This window comes from Chenopodium quinoa, unplaced genomic scaffold (genome assembly GCF_001683475.1).
Source record: "Chenopodium quinoa cultivar QQ74 unplaced genomic scaffold, ASM168347v1, whole genome shotgun sequence".
Classification (NCBI taxonomy): Eukaryota; Viridiplantae; Streptophyta; class Magnoliopsida; order Caryophyllales; family Amaranthaceae; genus Chenopodium; species Chenopodium quinoa.
In genome coordinates, this window is record NW_018744693.1 from 564190 (window position 1) to 582261 (window position 18072).

The window sequence follows — 18072 nt, forward strand, 5'->3', positions numbered from 1 at the left end:
ATTTTGTGACATGGTATCGGAGCCAAAATCACTCTAAGTCCTACATCTCTAAATTTTTTTCTAATTCCCACTATCAATTCCTACATTCTAAATACTAATTTCTAAACACAATTTCTATTTCCTGATTCGACATTCTCTAATTAATTCCCACTATCAATTTCTAATTCCACTATTAATTTTTTAATTACTAATCCCTAAGTTTGTGGGTTCTGCCAATTTGCGATACTCGGTGGTTGCATTTCTTTAATACTTGTTCAACAATGGTGGATGAAGGCATGTTTATCTCTAATCGACGTGATAAGTCGACCTTGTACTGTACCCACTGCCATCGTTTTGGTCACGACCATGCCGCTTGCTTCCTTGTCCACGGGTTACCCGATTGGTGGCTTGACAACTATGGGCATAAAGGGCGAGCTTCCTCTTCGTTTTCTGCTGCTACTGCTTGTTCTTCGACTGCCCAGCAGGCTACGCCATCCTACCAACCAGAGCACTCCGCGACACAGCCGCAGGACAGCCCTCCCAGCCGCAGCCAGGCCGCGGAGTGGACTACCCAGCGGGTTGGGAGCCTTGCTCTTCCTCGGTTTGCTACTAAGACTGCCTCTACTACTTTGACAATGCTTTCTACTTCCGCCACTACTCCTATTTTGGGTGGTGTATTCGATTCTCGTACCGATTCTATTAATGATGATTATTTATCTTTGCCGTGGATAATTGACACTGGTGCATCTCATCATGTTACTGGCAATGAGACTTTTCTACTAGATTCTCACTCAATTATTTCTTGTCCTGTTGGTCTTCCGGATGGTACTAAGGCCATGACTACTAAGGAGGGTTGTGTTGTCTTGGCAGATGGCATTACTCTTCAACATGTTTTATTTGTTCCGCAATTGAATTGCAATTTGATTTCGGTCTCTAAATTGATTGATGATTCTAATTGCTTTGTCCGATTCACTAATTCTCTTTGTGCTATACAGGATCAATACTCGGGGAGCTTAATTGGAGGCGGTGAACGGATAGATGGACTATATTATTTTCGGCGTCTCCCAAAAGTATGTGCTCTCACAGGTCCGGACATTTCTACATTTGAGTTGTGGCATCGTCGTTTGGGGCATCCGTCGGAGAAAATTGTCAAATTGCTTCCTGCTATTCGAGGTAGTTCTGCTCCTACGTGTTTACATAAAGCATGTGAAATTTGTCCTCTAGCAAAACAAACCCGAGCCAGTTTTCCTGATAGTGATAGTCGTGCTAGTCGTATTCTTGAAATGATACATTGTGATTTGTGGGGACCGTATAAGACGGCTTCTACTTGTGGTGCTCACTATTTTTTAACTATAGTGGATGATTTCTCAAGAGGTGTTTGGGTTTATTTGCTGAATGATAAAACTGAAGTTTATTCTTCTTTCTGCTCTTTCTTTGCTATGGTTAAAAATCAATTTGATGTTACTGTTAAGTGTGTACGGAGTGATAATGGTACTGAATTCAAACACATGCTTCCCTATTTTGATGAACATGACATTCTCTTTCAAACCTCTTGTGTCGGTACCCCTCAACAAAATGGTCGGGTAGAGCGTAAACGCCAACATATATTGAATGTTGGTAGAGCATTGATGTTTCAAGGCAATTTGCCAATTGATTTGTGGGGTGAGTGTATTCTTGGGGCGGTTTATGTTATTAATCGCACTCTTTCTCTTTTACTTGATAAGAAAACTCCATATGAAATGCTTTTTGGCAAAGAACCCGATTTTGATCCACTACGTGTTTTTGGGTGTCTTTGCTTCGCTCATAATCAAAAAGCTAAGGGTGACAAGTTTGCTCCTAGGAGTAGGAAATGTGTGTTTGTGGGTTATCCTCATGGCAAAAAGGGTTGGAAGTTATATGATTTTGAAACTGGTGAAATTTTTGTCTCACGTGATGTCAAGTTCTATGAGAATGAATTCCCCTTTGTGTCTGCTAGTGACTCTCTTAATGCTAATGTGGGAACCGAGGGTGTGTCACAAGAAAATGTGGTAGTTGATCATGATTTTTTGGATGATTTGGAAAATGTGTTGGAGGTCGGTGAATCTTCTATTGATCGCGGTTCCCCACAAGCACCGAGCAGCCCTGCCACTGCTTGTGACGCCGCTGCCACTACCTGTGCTACCCCCCATGATACTCACACTACTTCCACTGCTGACCCCTCTGCTACTGCTTCTGCCTCGGAGGCTGCTGATCCGAGCCTCTTATCTACATCATCTCTTGATCTTGGTCGTGGTCAACGACATAGACATCCCCCAGGTTGGCATCGAGATTATGTTGCACATACTATTTCTGTTCCGAGTCCATCTATCCCTGCTAGTTCACTGTCTACTCCATGCTCCTCAGGTACTTCCTATCCTTTAGCACATTTTGTGAATTGTGATAAATTTTCTGTACGACACCGTGTATTTATTGCAGCTATTGATACGGTGGTTGAGCCTCGTAATTTCAAGGAGGCAATGCAAGATGAGAGGTGGAAAGAGGCAATGCAAAAAGAAACTGATGCATTGGAAAACAATGGAACATGGGTGATGGAAAAATTACCTCCGGGCAAGAAAGCTCTAGGGTGCAGATGGGTTTACAAGGTCAAGCTTAATTCTGATGGCACACTCGAGAGATTGAAAGCTCGTCTTGTTATCTTTGGTAATCATCAGGTTGAGGGTATTGATTACAATGAGACTTTTGCTCCCGTTGCTAAAATGGTCACTGTTCGTGCTTTTCTTGCTGTTGCTGCTGCAAAGAATTGGGAATTGCATCAGATGGATGTCCACAATGCATTTCTTCATGGTGATCTTGATGAGGAAGTTTATATGAAGCTTCCCCTGGGTTTCATGGCTCTCAACCTGGTATGGTGTGTCGTCTTTTGAAGTCATTGTATGGTCTTCGCCAGGCACGTGCACCTCGTTGTTGGTATTCTAAATTGGCCGCCTCTCTGAAAAGGTACGGTTTTGTGCAATCGTACTCTGACTATTCTCTTTTTACTCTGTAATCTGGGTCTATTCAACTTAGTGTTCTGGTGCATGTTGATGATTTGATAATTTCTGGTAATGATTCTTCTGCGATTTCAACATTCAAGTCATACTTGAGTGACTGTTTTCATATGAAAGATTTGGGTGTATTGAAGTATTTTCTTGGTGTTGAGGTTGCTCGTAGTCCGGAAGGCATATTTTTATGTCAACGGAAATATACACTTGACATTATTGTAGAGTCTGGTTTGCTAGGTGCTCGTCCGGCAGGTACTCCTATTGAGCAGAATCATACTCTGGCCAAATCAGAGTCCTCTTTCTTTTCTGATCCAGAGCAGTATCGACGACTTGTGGGCCGTCTGATTTATTTGTCTTTTACTAGACCGGATTCGGCATACGCGGTGCATATTTTATCTCAATTTATGCAACACCCATGACAGGACCATTAGGAAGCGGCTCTTCGTACAGTGCGGTACTTGAAGGGATGTCCGGGTCAGGGTATCCTTTTGAGTTCTGATTGTGATTTCCATATTACAGGTTGGTGTGATTCAGATTGGGCGGGTTGTCCCTTGTCGCGTCGTTCTATCTCTGGCTGGTTAGTGTTTCTTGGGGCTTCTCCTATATCTTGGAAGACTAAAAAACAGAACACTGTGGCCAAGTCTTCTTCAGAGGCCGAATTCCACTCAATGTCTAAAACTACTGATGAGTTGAAATGGTTAAAGGCCCTTCTTATGAGTTTGGGTGTCTCGCATCCCCGTGTTATGAGTTTGTTTTGTGATAATCAATCTGCTTTGTATATTGCAAAGAATCCGGTTTTCCATGAGCGTACCAAGCACATTGAGGTGGATTGTTATTATTTTTGTGATGCGATTCAGGATGGTATCATTAGTCCGTCTTATGTGAAGACAATGGATCAATTAGCGGATATATTCACCAAGGCTTTGAGTAAAAGTCAATTCATGTATTTACTTGGCAAGTTGGGCATTTGTGATTTGCATGCTCCAACTTGAGGAGGGTGTTAGGGCCTATTATTATGTATAGTATATAGTTATCGGGCCTATCTCATGAGCCCTAATCTATTTTCTAGGTTGTATATATACGCTTGCTATACTCTAATGAAAACTACGGAAAATTATTTCGTGACATGTTCTTCATGCCAAATATTGTGATAATAGATTTGACTTGGACATGTTCAAGGACAAATGGGATGCTTCTAGTACATAAAAAGGAATTATGAGTATCACAGATGGGCTACGAAGAAACCATTGATTGAATGCGCAAGTGTGAAACCATTAATTGATGTCTAGGATATGACTGTTCAGGAGCTTTGGGATACAAATATAGGGTAGAAGTTTGAAAACTTTGCTGAGTACTTGCCTGCAAGTGTATTGAGTGAAATCGCTGTTCATCAGGTTATTGAAGATGATGATGTTGTTGACAAAGTGTATTAGAATGGAACTCCTACTAGGGGCTTTAAAATCCAATCAGATATTGATATTATCCGCACTAGTGAGGGAGCTGCTAGCATAGCGAGCAAGTTAGAGGGTGGAAATATATGGAAGATGCTTGGGCCTCAGCGGATCCACTTCTATTTTTGGCTGGCATTGCAAGAGAGGTTAATGACTAACAGGAACAGGTTCATCCGCACTCTTACTAATGATCCAAGATGTCCTATGTGTAGTGATAATGGTCTGAAGAGAGTGCTGAACATTTATTGAATATTGCCCATGTGGTATAGAGCTCAAAGACGCAATAAAAGACTTGAGTTCAAGCTTAATTCCCTTGTTTTAAATGGCGCGATGTTAAGATAAGATAGTATATCTTAGGGAATATATTTGCTATATCTTTGTGATTATATTGTGTTATTTTTAGGTAGGATAATATTTCCTAAGATAGATGAATTAGATTCCTACGTTATTTAGGTTTCTAAGATATGTATATAAATATTTAATTGATGATGAATGAGAAGGAAGAGACTTTGAGATTATCTTGACACGCGAAGACGATGGTGATATGAGCGAGCACTATACAAAGACGCCATGGTTGATTAGAAGTTGAGCCTAATTTATTTGTAATTAATGGCGTGAAGTTGATGATGTATATTGAACAATAGGTGAGAGAAGAGATAAAAATAAAAAATAAAAAAAAAGGGCCGAGGTTGGTTTAAAATACTCTTTTGGTTTTGATTTTTTAGGGAATAATCACAGCTCTTAGATTTAAAAAAATTCAAAGGTTTTTATTTATTCTCACATAATTAGGGATTCTCACTTGATCCCATATCAAATGAACAACATTTATCTGTTCATTTGATTAATGAGCAAATAATATTTGCTCATTTGATAAATGAGCAATAAATCTTTGATCATTTATTAAATAAGAAAACAATATTTCTTTGTTTTGTTTGGTTATTAATCAAATAAGCAACTAACTAATATGAAACCTTGAACTTACTATATCTGAAAATGTAAACAATTGTTGGAACATAAGAGACCAACCGCATGCTAGTTTATATTATGCACTTTATTTTTTTACCTATTTATGAAATTAATAGATAGTTCACAAGGTTAATTTAATACATGTTGTTCTGCTCATATCGTTCCAAAATGAGCAAACTGAAATTAAAATGAGCAAACTAAATTAAAACGAACAAAAACACACACAATAAAAATGTGTAGATGAAAATGAATAAACTTATATTAGAATCTCATAAAATTGCTCCATACTATCATCACAAAATACAAACTCATTTAGTATATAGCCACAGTTAGTTTCTCATCTATAATATTAGAAGTTGTAACTTGAGTAAGCTATAACGGAGGAGAGAGAGGGAGTTTATTACAATGAATAGACACTAAAAAACAATGTTTATAATTTTTGAATAAATTTAAATGTGCATAATTTTTTGCTAAATGTACATGTTGCGAAAGTTAAATGTAAATCGTTGGATTAATTTGTATGGTCAAGATTACTTCTCATTCTTCCTCGTTAATTTGTATGATCTACGCTTACTCACATATGGTTTTTTAATAAAGCTTGAGCCTCAATGAGGTAGTGTAGTTATAAAAATAATCCATCACAGCTAGTTGCTACAACTTCAAGGCACATCAAAACTTCTGAATTTCTTTTTAGATTTCCTTACTGTAAGTAGTTCTATTGTGACTTGAATAGTGGTACCAGACTATGTTCGGTTATTATGCAGTGTCCTTAATTCAATTGTCTCGCTGTTACAAAAAAATATGAAAAAGTTTAACCTAATGTGCATTCGTGATAAAAGTTCAACCAATACTACATATTTGCAGGTCAGGAAGCATTGCTAAAGAGATGTCGGAAGTTGGAAAAACATCCAATGATTAAGCAACAGATAATGCTATTCCAGACCAGATTTGTAAAAGGTGTTCTTTTCTATATATTTAACCCTTGCTAGCTTCTCTAAATCTTCCTAATAAATCATTGGAAACTCACAATTATACCTCAATAGCGTTTCTCTTACATTAGGGTGTCACAGCTTCTAAATGTAAATATTTTGCTTAATACAGATGGCCGAATATGATATTTTTCATTCATTGTTTGAATTTCAGGTAAACACTTACTATTTTCGCAAAACTAAAACTTACTCCTGAAAAGTATTATAATAGGAGGCAAATAAGGAAATTCTATTTTTTTTTCTATGTGACTATTTGTCCATGAAATAGGATCACAATAAAGTTGAATCTTAAATCGAGAGGCCTTTCTTGCATTGCTTTGAATGAAAGTGTTAAAGATCCTATGGGTTGAATAACCCTGATTTGAATTATGTATCCTCGTTCTATACATGCATGTTGACAGTTCGGTTAAATGCAATGATATATCCCAATCAGTGTAGTGCAACCTATAAATATATTCTTGCATGACAATTGTTTATTTTCTTTGGTTGGTTGGCCTATTCATCTCACCTGTTCTGTTATCATATTATCTCCTAATACTGATTAATGTATAAATCTCACAATTTTCTGTTTTGTTGCTTTATTAGAGTGTATGTTATCTCGTTGTTTTTGTTCTTATAGGCAATTAACTTTGACTGCAGATTGAGCACTATGTGTTTGCATTATGATTATGATCTTTGTTTACTTCACGTTATTTTTCTTATTTTAGAAAAAATAAGTTCATATCTTATTATCATTTTATGTATAATTTTTTATTACTATAAATATCTTTAATTTATTAATGAAAAAATTTATGTAAATTACATATAAATAAAATAAACATTACTACGAATCTAACAAGATCCCACTTGATATATTTTTTCCTTACAGATTATCGTACACTTAAGGTCAAAGTTTGGTCAAATTAGACAATAAGATCATATCAGACCAGATTAAATAAGCAACAAAAATAAGGTGAACTAAAAAAGGCCTAAGTTATCATTGAAAATAGGAACCAAAAATTGAAATTTACTAATAAAGGGAAACACTATACCTAAAAATAACAAGTGTAACCATCTATTAACAATGCAGGGAATAAATTAGTGTGATTGGTCCTTTTTCTTATACAAGGATTGATGACATGTACATGCATTTAATATCATTCGGTTTTGTTTTATTCAAATACAGCAATAAATGTCTTGTAATTCCCATTATACTTTCTAATAATGGGTTTTAAGGTTACTCTAAGCCCTTTAATTCCCGTGTAAATTTAGAAATAAGAATGTAATTTAGAGAAGAAGGGAGTACAATAATTAAGGTCCCGTTCACTTAACCTTAAAAAATAATATTAAGTAAAATAATTTCACTGCAGTAAAAATAATTTCAGTTCACAGCAAAAAAAAAGGTGAAATGAAAGGGGCTTAAGCTTCATCCACGTACCCCCTGAAAACTCTGGATGAAGCTACTTATATAATTGTCCTCAAGACCTTCCTTTAGAAGAAACTCTCTCCTCTTAGCTGCCCTTACCTCTTTCCCAACTTCACTTTCGAAATCCATGACCGTTGTGACCGTCTTATCGACGGCCTCCTTAGTGAAGTAGCCATCATCGTCTTGCCACTCTACTTCGACCTTCAACTCTATACTCATGAATCTTGCATTGAGGAACTGATCCTCTCCTTGATGAGGTACCAACGCAACATTAATTGGCATTCACTTACCATAGCTTTAGATAGAGACCCTGCACCACAATGAGTGTCACGAAACATCCTACCGAAGGATGCTGTAGGATCAGTTGTTGTTGCATCCATCCCCTGTGCACAATTAATCTTCCTTTTGTTCTCTCTTCAAATCCTAGCTTCTGGCAAAGCCGACTCCGTAATTTCGAAACCTAAAGGCGACTTCACTGTAAAAAATATTCTACTTACAAGATAGAAGGATTTGGTTGGTAAAAGAATGAAAATTTCAAATAATAAGATTTAGCAGTGTCTTGTAGTTGGTTGGTTAAAAGTGTTTAGTGAAATTTGGTGGACTAAATATAATTAGAAAAATAAGATACGTAAAATGAGACTTTTATTTTAAAGATATTGAAATAACGTACCAAATACCAACATTACCAAATACGGTGTATTTAAAGACTTCCATTATATTACTTCCATCATTACCTCTCAAATACCAACCCAAACAAAATTATATTTAACGATACATATATCATCATATTATTACAACCTCCAAAATATCAAACCATTTTTTCTTAAACTTTCAATCAAACTCTTTAAATACACTATGAACATCAACTCAAAGATAATATAATTCATAAATATCTTAAAATTTGAGTACTAGTTTATTCTAATTTCACTCAAGCAACTTTTGTAGATTATAAATGAAGCTACTAATATAAGATTCCTCAAGTCTTGGACCTTCCCTTAACAAATATTTTCTCCACTTAACACGATTAGCCCGCACTTCTTTTGCAACATCATTGTTTCCATCCATCACGGTCGATATTGCCTTACTAATGGCCTCCTTAGTGCACTCCTCAACCTCGATCCCAACCTTCAATTCTAAGCTCATCATTCTTGCAATGAGATATTGATCTAATATTTGAGGCAATAACACTAGTTGACATTCACTACTTATCATAGCTTCAGAAATTGACCCTGGTCCGGAATGTGTTACGAAACACCCTACCGAAGGATGTTGCAAGATAAGTTGTTGTTGCACCCAACCACCGTGCATCATTCCTCTTCCTTTAGTTCTCTCTTCGATCCCTTTGGGGAAGGCTGACTCTATTGTTCTGTATCCCGTTGGCGGCCTTAGGACTACAAAAAATGGCCTTCCTGCAAGGACATTGTAATTTGTCTAACACATAAATACATAATTATTCAATTACGACTTCAAAAAAATTAAACATAATACTCCCTCCGTTTCACTTTGTTAGTCCCATATAGAATCAATCACAAAAAATAAGAGAATGAATAATATTTGGAATCTTACATTTTAGTACAAAAATTGCTTAATTAGTTCTATCTTATTAAATGTTGTGATATTTTTTTTTATTTGGAAAACATCAATTACAATGCTTGTTTAATGGAATTGATGACCAATTAGAATATTTAATTACTGCCATGTCATCAATCCACTAATGGGATTAGAAATTATAAGACCAAATTAGGAAAATAAAATAAAATTACAAAAGGAAAAGATTCAATATGGGTAGATCATTTTAAAACGCCCAAAATAGTAAATGAGACTAACATTATGAAATGGAGGGAGTATCAAATATCTCAAACGAATATTTAATGGATAATGCTATACATAGCCCTTAGGGTTATATACAAACATTAAAAATACTCTTGAAAATTGTATAAAATTCGAAATTCATGACAAAAACACGCGTAAATCAGAGTAATTAGTGTGCTTTTATATTGATTTTCTAAATTTTAAACAATTTTCAAGAGTATTTTTAATGCTTACGTATATGTAGCCCTTATGATTATGTATAACATTTTCCATATTTAATTATCACAATAAATTCTAAAAATATACGAGTTTATATTAATTACTTATCTAATATTGGAAACATAAATTACAAATAAAGGAGGAAAGAATTCTATGAAAGTAAATGCATGTAATCCGTGTACAATAAAGGGAAGATTTTTTTTTTTTTTTGACCCGAATAAAGGGAAGATTACATAAATATAATGAAATAATTTGTTACTCCGTTATATAAAATTAATAGAGATACTGATAACAAGTAATTTACGTAAATAAAAGAACATGTAGGTGTAATAAAATTGTATGTACGGTTGAAATTTTTAATTTGTTAGACGTAAATATGGAACATGGAAGCTTAGTATGATTAAAAATTTAAAACAATACAAAGAACATGTAACTTCGTTGAGTGTAGTAATTAATATGATTGAGTAATTAACTAATTACAATGATATTGTGGCCAAATTTCGATTCTATACTTTGTATTTTACAAACGATCTTGCTAACAAGCGCTCCGGGGCGTTAGATAAGGATAAATTATATTGGTTGAAATGGTATTAAGTTAGGAATTCATGACAAAATCACGCGTCGTTCGGTGTAATTAATGTTAATTTTACTCTAATATTTACACTTTAATTCTCTTATCTAACGCCCCGGAGCGCTCATTAGCTTTTGCCTTTTACAAATTAAATATGAATTACGTAGTAAATAGGGCAAAAAAACGCACCTGTGAGCTCTAGTCCAAGAAGAAGATGTTGAAAATGGTTAAGATTCATAACACATTCACTCCCAAGTGCACAATATATTACACTCGCATCATCAAAACCTTGAAGCCAACCATGAATACGTTCATCGAGTTTCGAAGAGGCAAGTTTAGTGATTAAAGGCCCTGCTAAAAGCACAGGCTTACCATAAACTTTCTCAACATACTCACAATAAGCCCCTTCCAACTCTTTAAAACTCTTAGCTCCAATTGCATCACATTCGCGTAATGATTTGTTCACTCTATCTAGCAATGTTAGATGTTCTGGTCCGTATACTGTGTTCACTGGAGCTGCCTCAACATCGGCGGCTTCTTGAGCACGCAACCATATGGATTGGGATGGAAACCCTGGTGGTGGCGCGACAAGGTCAGCCGCTGTGGGGTTGTTACTTTCTTTCCTTTTGAAGGGACAAAAATAAGCAAATGTCATTACATATGATTGACAAAAATACACGGCCTTGATCCCGTGTTTTCGGGCTAACTCGGGCATCCAACAAGTAAAGTCATAGAAAACTATATCAGGCTTTACATGGAGTAGATGATCCTCCATAGTGTCACGAGTCATATCCATGGCCCTCATCAAGAAGGTCAGGGCTGAGGCGGGCACATTGTTGGCCGCCCCAGCCCCAGGAGGAAGCCCATCGACATGCGGGATGTCGATGGGAATAAAGGAAATGTGGTCAGGGTGATGGTTGTAAGAGGCTAATTTAGTTTGTATTTTGGAAGGGAGAAAAAACGAAATTTGGTGGCCTCTTTCGGCAAGTTGATTGGCTAAGCGAAGGTTAGGAATAAGGTGACCAAAAGCATACCATGGGTAAAATGCTACTTTTAGAATTTTGGAGTTTTTGTTGTTAGACATTTTGATTGCCAAATCTCTTAAACTATTACTCCGTATATTGCTTTGGTTTTGTGAGCTAATGCATGTTTATATATATACACATATATATATTTTATATAGCCTTAGACATTAATGGGGTGTATAACATGAACGATAAGAATAAGGTGGTATGAATGTGTATAAAGATACGAATGTATTAATGAGTGGGTAAAGATAAAATAAGTACGTGTTGTTTCTAATTTGATAGTAGATTATAATCTATATATTAATGTACATGCATGTGTAAACTTCCATACGATTAAGTATTCAAATTGTGTCATCATCTTCTATTGGTTCATTGTATTTAATTTATATATCCATCAATTTTTCATTGTTTTACGGCATACAAAGATTTTTTTTTTTTTTTGGTTTAAAATTTTAAACAATATTTAGAGATAAACAATTCGTTCGTAGGATTTTTTTTTTTTTAATTTTATAAAGAGCTAGAGTATCTATTACCACCATTATACGAGTACCTATATTAATCATGTAATTATACAAGTTTATCTCTTAAATATATAATTTTATCTTGTATAATGAACATGTTAATATTAAGTTTTTATAAATATAACCTACAAAAAATGAGTATGCTAGTATAATGAACCAAACTAGTATAATTAACATTTAGCTAAAAACTTAGGGCATGTTCATATTTACTGAACTGAGCTGAACTGAACTGGACTGATTGGAGCTGAACTGAACTGAACTAAACTGACTGGAGCTGAACTGAACTGAACTAAGCTGAAATGAATATTTTATGAGAGAGGGAAATTAAGAGCTAAACTGAACTGAATTGAACTGATTGGAGCTAAACTGAACTGAAAAATAAGTAAATATAAACAGGCCCTTAGTTCATTTCGATTTTCGGTTAAAAAAATCAAATTTTAATAGGTTCGATTCTCATTTGGATTGGTTGGTGTTGGAATTGGATTCTAGCAACTTACAAATTAGGAAAAAATCAATCCAAGAAACAATTAAAAATACAAAATTTGACTCCACTTATACATAAATAAGAAAATAAGTAGAAAAAGGAAAATATGCATAATCAAAGATATCAATAGAATCATAGCTTATCAATCAAGGATTTGATTGATCCAATCAAGAAATAAGTAATCAATTAAAGATTTTATGAAATCAATCAAGACTATAGAATCAATCTAATAAAAGTTAAATTAGGAAATAAATCACTTGATTGGCGAAATATTATTTGCGCAGTGGTCGTCCCAGTACGGACTTAAGTGCGCCTTATTGAGTAAGTCGACCGCCTTTTTGAAAAAGGCAGCTTCTCTTAAAAAGCTCGGACCAATTGATGACATGTAATAAATGTTTGGACAACAAGCACAATTACATCCCATGATTGAAGCAGCAAATCAAAGAAATATTAGTCAACTAAGTAAACATTTTCCTAAAAGATGAAGATGTCAATCAATATTTTCAACATTACCAAAATAACCAGGATTTTTCAATAATTACCTTTATTAGATTTACGAATCATTATGAATAGGATACTCTTTGTAATAGAATTAATTCATACATTGTCTAATACAATTCTATACTAAAATATATGATATTATTCTTTCTCCCCTGCTCAGCAGCTCAGAATACTTCGTCCTACTCAGAATGCCTTTATTACTTTGATCTTTGTTCTTTGATTTATTATCATTGTTTTAGTTCTATTATTTTATTGCTCTTAACTCGCTTATTTGGATAATATGCCTATTTACTTTTGGTAAATTTGATTATTAAAACCCCTTAAAAACTTTTAACAAAATCCTAGAAACCTCTTTCTAAGATATGTCCAAAACAGTTAATTTCAAACAATTAAACGATTTTGATTTGAAATTTGAAAATGCTAATTATTGAGGTATAAAGTTTGGATCAACAATGGGGTACAAATGAACCGAAGCCGTTGTTTTTTTTTTTGTAAGAGAACCGAACCGCTGTCTAGTTGAAGTTCTTTTGATTTCTAGATATGTGCACCGAACTAAAGACGTCGGCAGTGTGGAATTGAATTGCAATAATAAGCCAATAAAGGCAATAATATACTGTCCTTCTTTTGGTAAGGGCCCGATCTATCTAACCATTATAGTAGCAGCAACGTGGCGGCCCAAAACTTCAGCATGCAATAGTACTTTTTTCATCAGATCACCAGTTCACCACTGCTTAGTGCTTCCCACCGTCACGCCCATTTCTGAGACTTTGAAGGCCTAGAGGCGGATGAAAAAAATGGGGCCTTTGTAAACTAACGACTAAATTGACTAAGAGAAAATTTTGGGTATGCACAAAAAAATTTACCAAAGACTTTAATATTTCAAAACTTCTAGGATATGGTAGAATGAGTGACACCCCAACACCTACAATATAATATTGATAGTACAAATTAAAAATTCAGCAGAAAAACTTGTATGAACCTGGTTCACAATAATATTATGGTGGACCCGAAGTTCTACATGTGCGTTACTGGCTTTGTATTGAACATAGTGACCCTAATATTAAGTATAGTAATCTTAATTTTAACATAGTAACCTTTAATAAAATGTGTGTAATTTTTAATATTGTTGCAAATAAACCTGAAGTATGATGTTATGATCCAAATTTTAACCTAGTGACCTATATTATTAATATTGACCAGTATTTTAAATTTTTCATTTAAAATTTTTTTATCTCTTATGACCTTTATAAAAAAATCACTTTTATTTTAACATAATGACCATTCTTATAACATAGTGACCTTTTATTAAAATTAATAAAATGACCACAGTATCTCTATTATAAGTGGTCCACAATAAATTACTGTGAACCAGGTCTATTTAAGAGTTTGTAAAAATTCAGTACAATTGAATAAATTATTAAAAGTTTATCATTTCACATACTGATAATTTTTAACTAAAAATTAATCAATTATCATTCTACATTTCTACACTTCGACATACTGATAATTCATAATTAAAAAATCAATCTATTTATCAATTTGACATATTGACAATTTGATAATTCATAATCAATTAATCATTAATCAAATATGAAATATCATAATTCAAACAAAATTAGAAATTAGAATGAACTGGAAAAAATATAAATTTGACATACTATTCATAAATCAGAAATTAAAATTCGTATGACATAAAATTAATATAAGTATTTCAGAACTTCTCTTGTAAAATCGAATAATCTATACATTATATTAAAATAAACTAATCAATTGTAATTTCTGGGAAAAAAATTAATGTACAGAACTTACCAATGACTTAATAGCAGGCCCGTACCGTTTCTGAGTTCATCTTCGAACATCGAAGCCAAAATCCATAATAATGGTGAAAAATTAATAGAAACAAATAGAAAAAATTGATTAAGTAGATTGATATGTAAAGAACAATTGAAATAGTATAATTTATAGGAAAATTCATATATTTTAATCCCGTTAAAAATTGATTGCAAAGAAGAACGTTTATGGGGAAATCATCATTTTAGCATTAATTTGGGAAGGAAGATGAAAAATCAGAAAAATATAGGTAATGATACAAATAATTGATTTCATGGATGAAAATAAAAGATTATACGGATGAATTGGTTAGATAATGGAATTAATTTGTCAAATTTAACTTTCCAAAATGAAGGAGTAAATTTCAAGGAAGAATATTATTGATTTAATGTGAGGAGTTATTAAGGGAATGCTTGACTAACTTACAAAGAAACTCTGCTTACTTCCTTATTCGTAATATTATAATTATAATATATATATATATATATATATATATATATATATATATATATATATATATATATATATATATATATAACATAAATTTGATTTTCAGATTTTGGGGCCTTGGGCGGGTGCCCCGGCTGCCCCGGCCCAAATACGGCCCTGCCTCCCGTAATAACCGAAATTTTTATTTACTATCTCTGCATTATATTATTTTTTACGATTATACACTTTTTCTCTCTACTTTATATCAAATTGTTGCAAATAATATGTAACAAAGGTAGTACAAAAAATGGTAGGGAGAAGGCCACTTTTCAGATGGACAGATCTAGTTCTTTTACAAGTCAATCCGATTAGAATAGGATACGCAGACATGTCGAATAAGATCCTTTTTAGAGTTAGGAGTAGAGCAAAAGAAAGGTAAGGAAATCCCCATAGTCATCGACATATTATTGTTACATTTCCATTGTTCTTTCTATATAAACTATCTCGGTTTCTTTTATTTACAGTACTTTTAATTTCAAGCTAGTCAATGTACTGTATTATTTATATCTTTAATATACTTAATAATGTTAAATTTAATATTATAAAGATATTTTAATTTTTAATTTTTAATTGAGGTAAATTTAGTAAGTTCCCAACATTTTTTCACAAGTGTAATGAGACTAATGGCTGTATCATCATGCAAAAATGAAAAATGCAACCTCACTTTATTGATTCCTCTTCTTAGCATAGGTGCATAGGTACATACGTACATTGCCTTATTAAAAGACTTAAATAAATAAATAAAAATATAGAGTTGAATCAATTAAGCTAGTTTCATCCAAGCAGGTCTTGAAGACTCTGAAGGAAGCTATTCGTGTAAGAGTCCTCAAGACCTTCCTTCAAAAGAAACTCTCTCCATTTAGCATGGTTAGCCCTAATTTCTCTCCCAACTTCACTCTCCGGTTCCATGACCGATGAGACCGCCTTTACGATGGCCTCCTTAGTGAAGTAGCCATCATTGTCACGCCTCTCAACTTCTATACCAACCTTCAATTCTACTCTCATAAAGTTTGCATTGAAGAATTGATCCACTGCTTATTGAGGCATCAACACTAGTTGACATTCACTTACCATATCTTCGGATAGAGAACCCGAACCACAATGATTTAGGAAACATCCTACGGAAGGATGCTGTAAGCCTGTAAGATGAGTTGTTGCTGCACCCAACCCCCGTGCATGATTCCCTTTCCCTTTGTTCGCTCTATAAACCCTTCTGGCATGGCCGACTCTATGGTTAAGTAACCTTCAGGCGGCTTTAGAGCTGCCAAAAATGGCCTACCTGCAAAATGTAGCAACCAAACTCAAATCAACAGTATATTTAGATTTTTTTTTAAAAAATATATCTAGCATTCTAGATAAACCTTTGTTGGGCTAAACCAAAGTACAAGGAGCTTGAAGAGAGGTTGACTACATGTAAGACTGAAATTAATGGGTGATGCTAAATGTCGCAATCTAACGTGGCACTTATTCATTGGTTACTAACTTACTATAACACTTATTTTAATCCTAACAGGTCAATTTCGGACAATGACCGCAACTCAGGTTATAATTTAGCATACTTTCTCCGTTATTCTTTTATTGCACCATAAGGACTTTTACATTATTTATAAAAATTTCTTTGACCATTTTTTGTGAATTAGTTGTAAAATAGAACATAGTCATGCGGAATCTATTTAAATTCGTCTTAAAATCTACTTTTCAAATATCATTTTTTTTAAAGTACAATTAAAGATACTATTAAACAAAGTAATGCACTTCGTCCAAAAAAAAAAGAAAAGCAAAGTAATGCATTGACAAGCATGAAATCACTTATAGTGCAATAAAAAATTTAATTTGAAAGTAATTTGAGCTTACCGGTGAGCTCAAGTCCGAGAACAAGTTCATGAAGCTGTACTTTACCCAGAATACATTCACTACCAAGAGCACAAAACACCACACTACCACGACTAAAACCATTTAACCAACAATCAAATCGTTCATCCAGTCTCGAAGTTGCGGGTTTTGACAAAACGGGACCTGCTAGAAGAACAGGCTTACCAATAAGTTTCTCCACAAAATCACAATAAGCCCCTTCCATCTCCCTACAAGTCTTTGTAACAATGGCATCACTTTCTCGCATCACAAAACCGAGTTTGTCTAAAACCCTCATTCCCCTTAGTATTACACCATTGCATATATTAGCGAGGACTCATGCCTCGTGAGGGTGCAGCCTAATAGCCTGGCACGGGAAACCGGGTGGCGGTCTACAAAGATCAGCCTCTGTGAAAAGATGATCAGTTGGCAAGCTCCTTGCTTGGAGGGTAAAGTAAGCAAAGTTGATAAGACTCAAAATGCTATAATATATTGGCTTGGACCCGTGTTTACGAGCTAACTCCGGTACCCACACGGGCAGTCAAAGAAAACAAAGTCGGGTTTGAGAGTGGATAGATGCATATCGATTGCATCACGAGTCATGTCCATGGCAACGATGAGACGGCGTGTGGCCGTGGTGGGTATATCGTTGGTTGTCTCCGCGCCAAGGGGAAATAAAAATAAAATATAGTGTTTGGTAAAATAGTTTTAAAAATCATCTTTACAAATATTTCGGAAAAACTAAAAAAGTAAATCTAAAACTCCTCAAAGCAGTTTTATAGGACGGACTCACCGTGAGTCTGCTGCCAACACTCACAACACCATTCATTTACCAACTCTCACTAAAATCTAAATCCAACCATCACCACCTCGTTACCCACTTCCACCACCTTCCTCCACCACCACTTCATAAATATATAGCAAGAAGAAAAAAAAAATGAAACCCAAAAAACATA

The 18072-nt window shown here is 34.4% G+C and overlaps 1 protein-coding gene and 1 pseudogene across 1 annotated transcript; both read right to left on the reverse strand.

Moving 5' to 3' along the window:
- Positions 1-8734: 8734 nt before the first annotated feature.
- Positions 8735-11496, reverse strand: LOC110702273 (UDP-glycosyltransferase 79B30-like). Its single transcript, XM_021879979.1, has 2 exons — positions 10602-11496; positions 8735-9219 (listed from the first exon to the last, which is right to left on the reverse strand). The coding sequence occupies exons 1-2, from the start codon at positions 11494-11496 to the stop codon at positions 8735-8737; spliced, it is 1380 nt and encodes a 459-aa protein (XP_021735671.1).
- A 4543-nt stretch (positions 11497-16039) lies between these two features.
- LOC110702274 lies at positions 16040-17818 on the reverse strand (annotated as a pseudogene).
- Positions 17819-18072: the final 254 nt, after the last annotated feature.

Coding starts and splice junctions, on each gene's coding strand:
- LOC110702273 (XM_021879979.1), bottom strand. CDS start 11,496: ATGTCTAACAACAAAAACTCCAAAATTCTAAAAGTAGCATTTTACCCA. Junction 9,220..10,601: donor TCTTGGACTAGAGCTCACAG/GTGCGTTTTTTT, acceptor ATGTCCTTGCAG/GAAGGCCATTTTTTGTAGTC.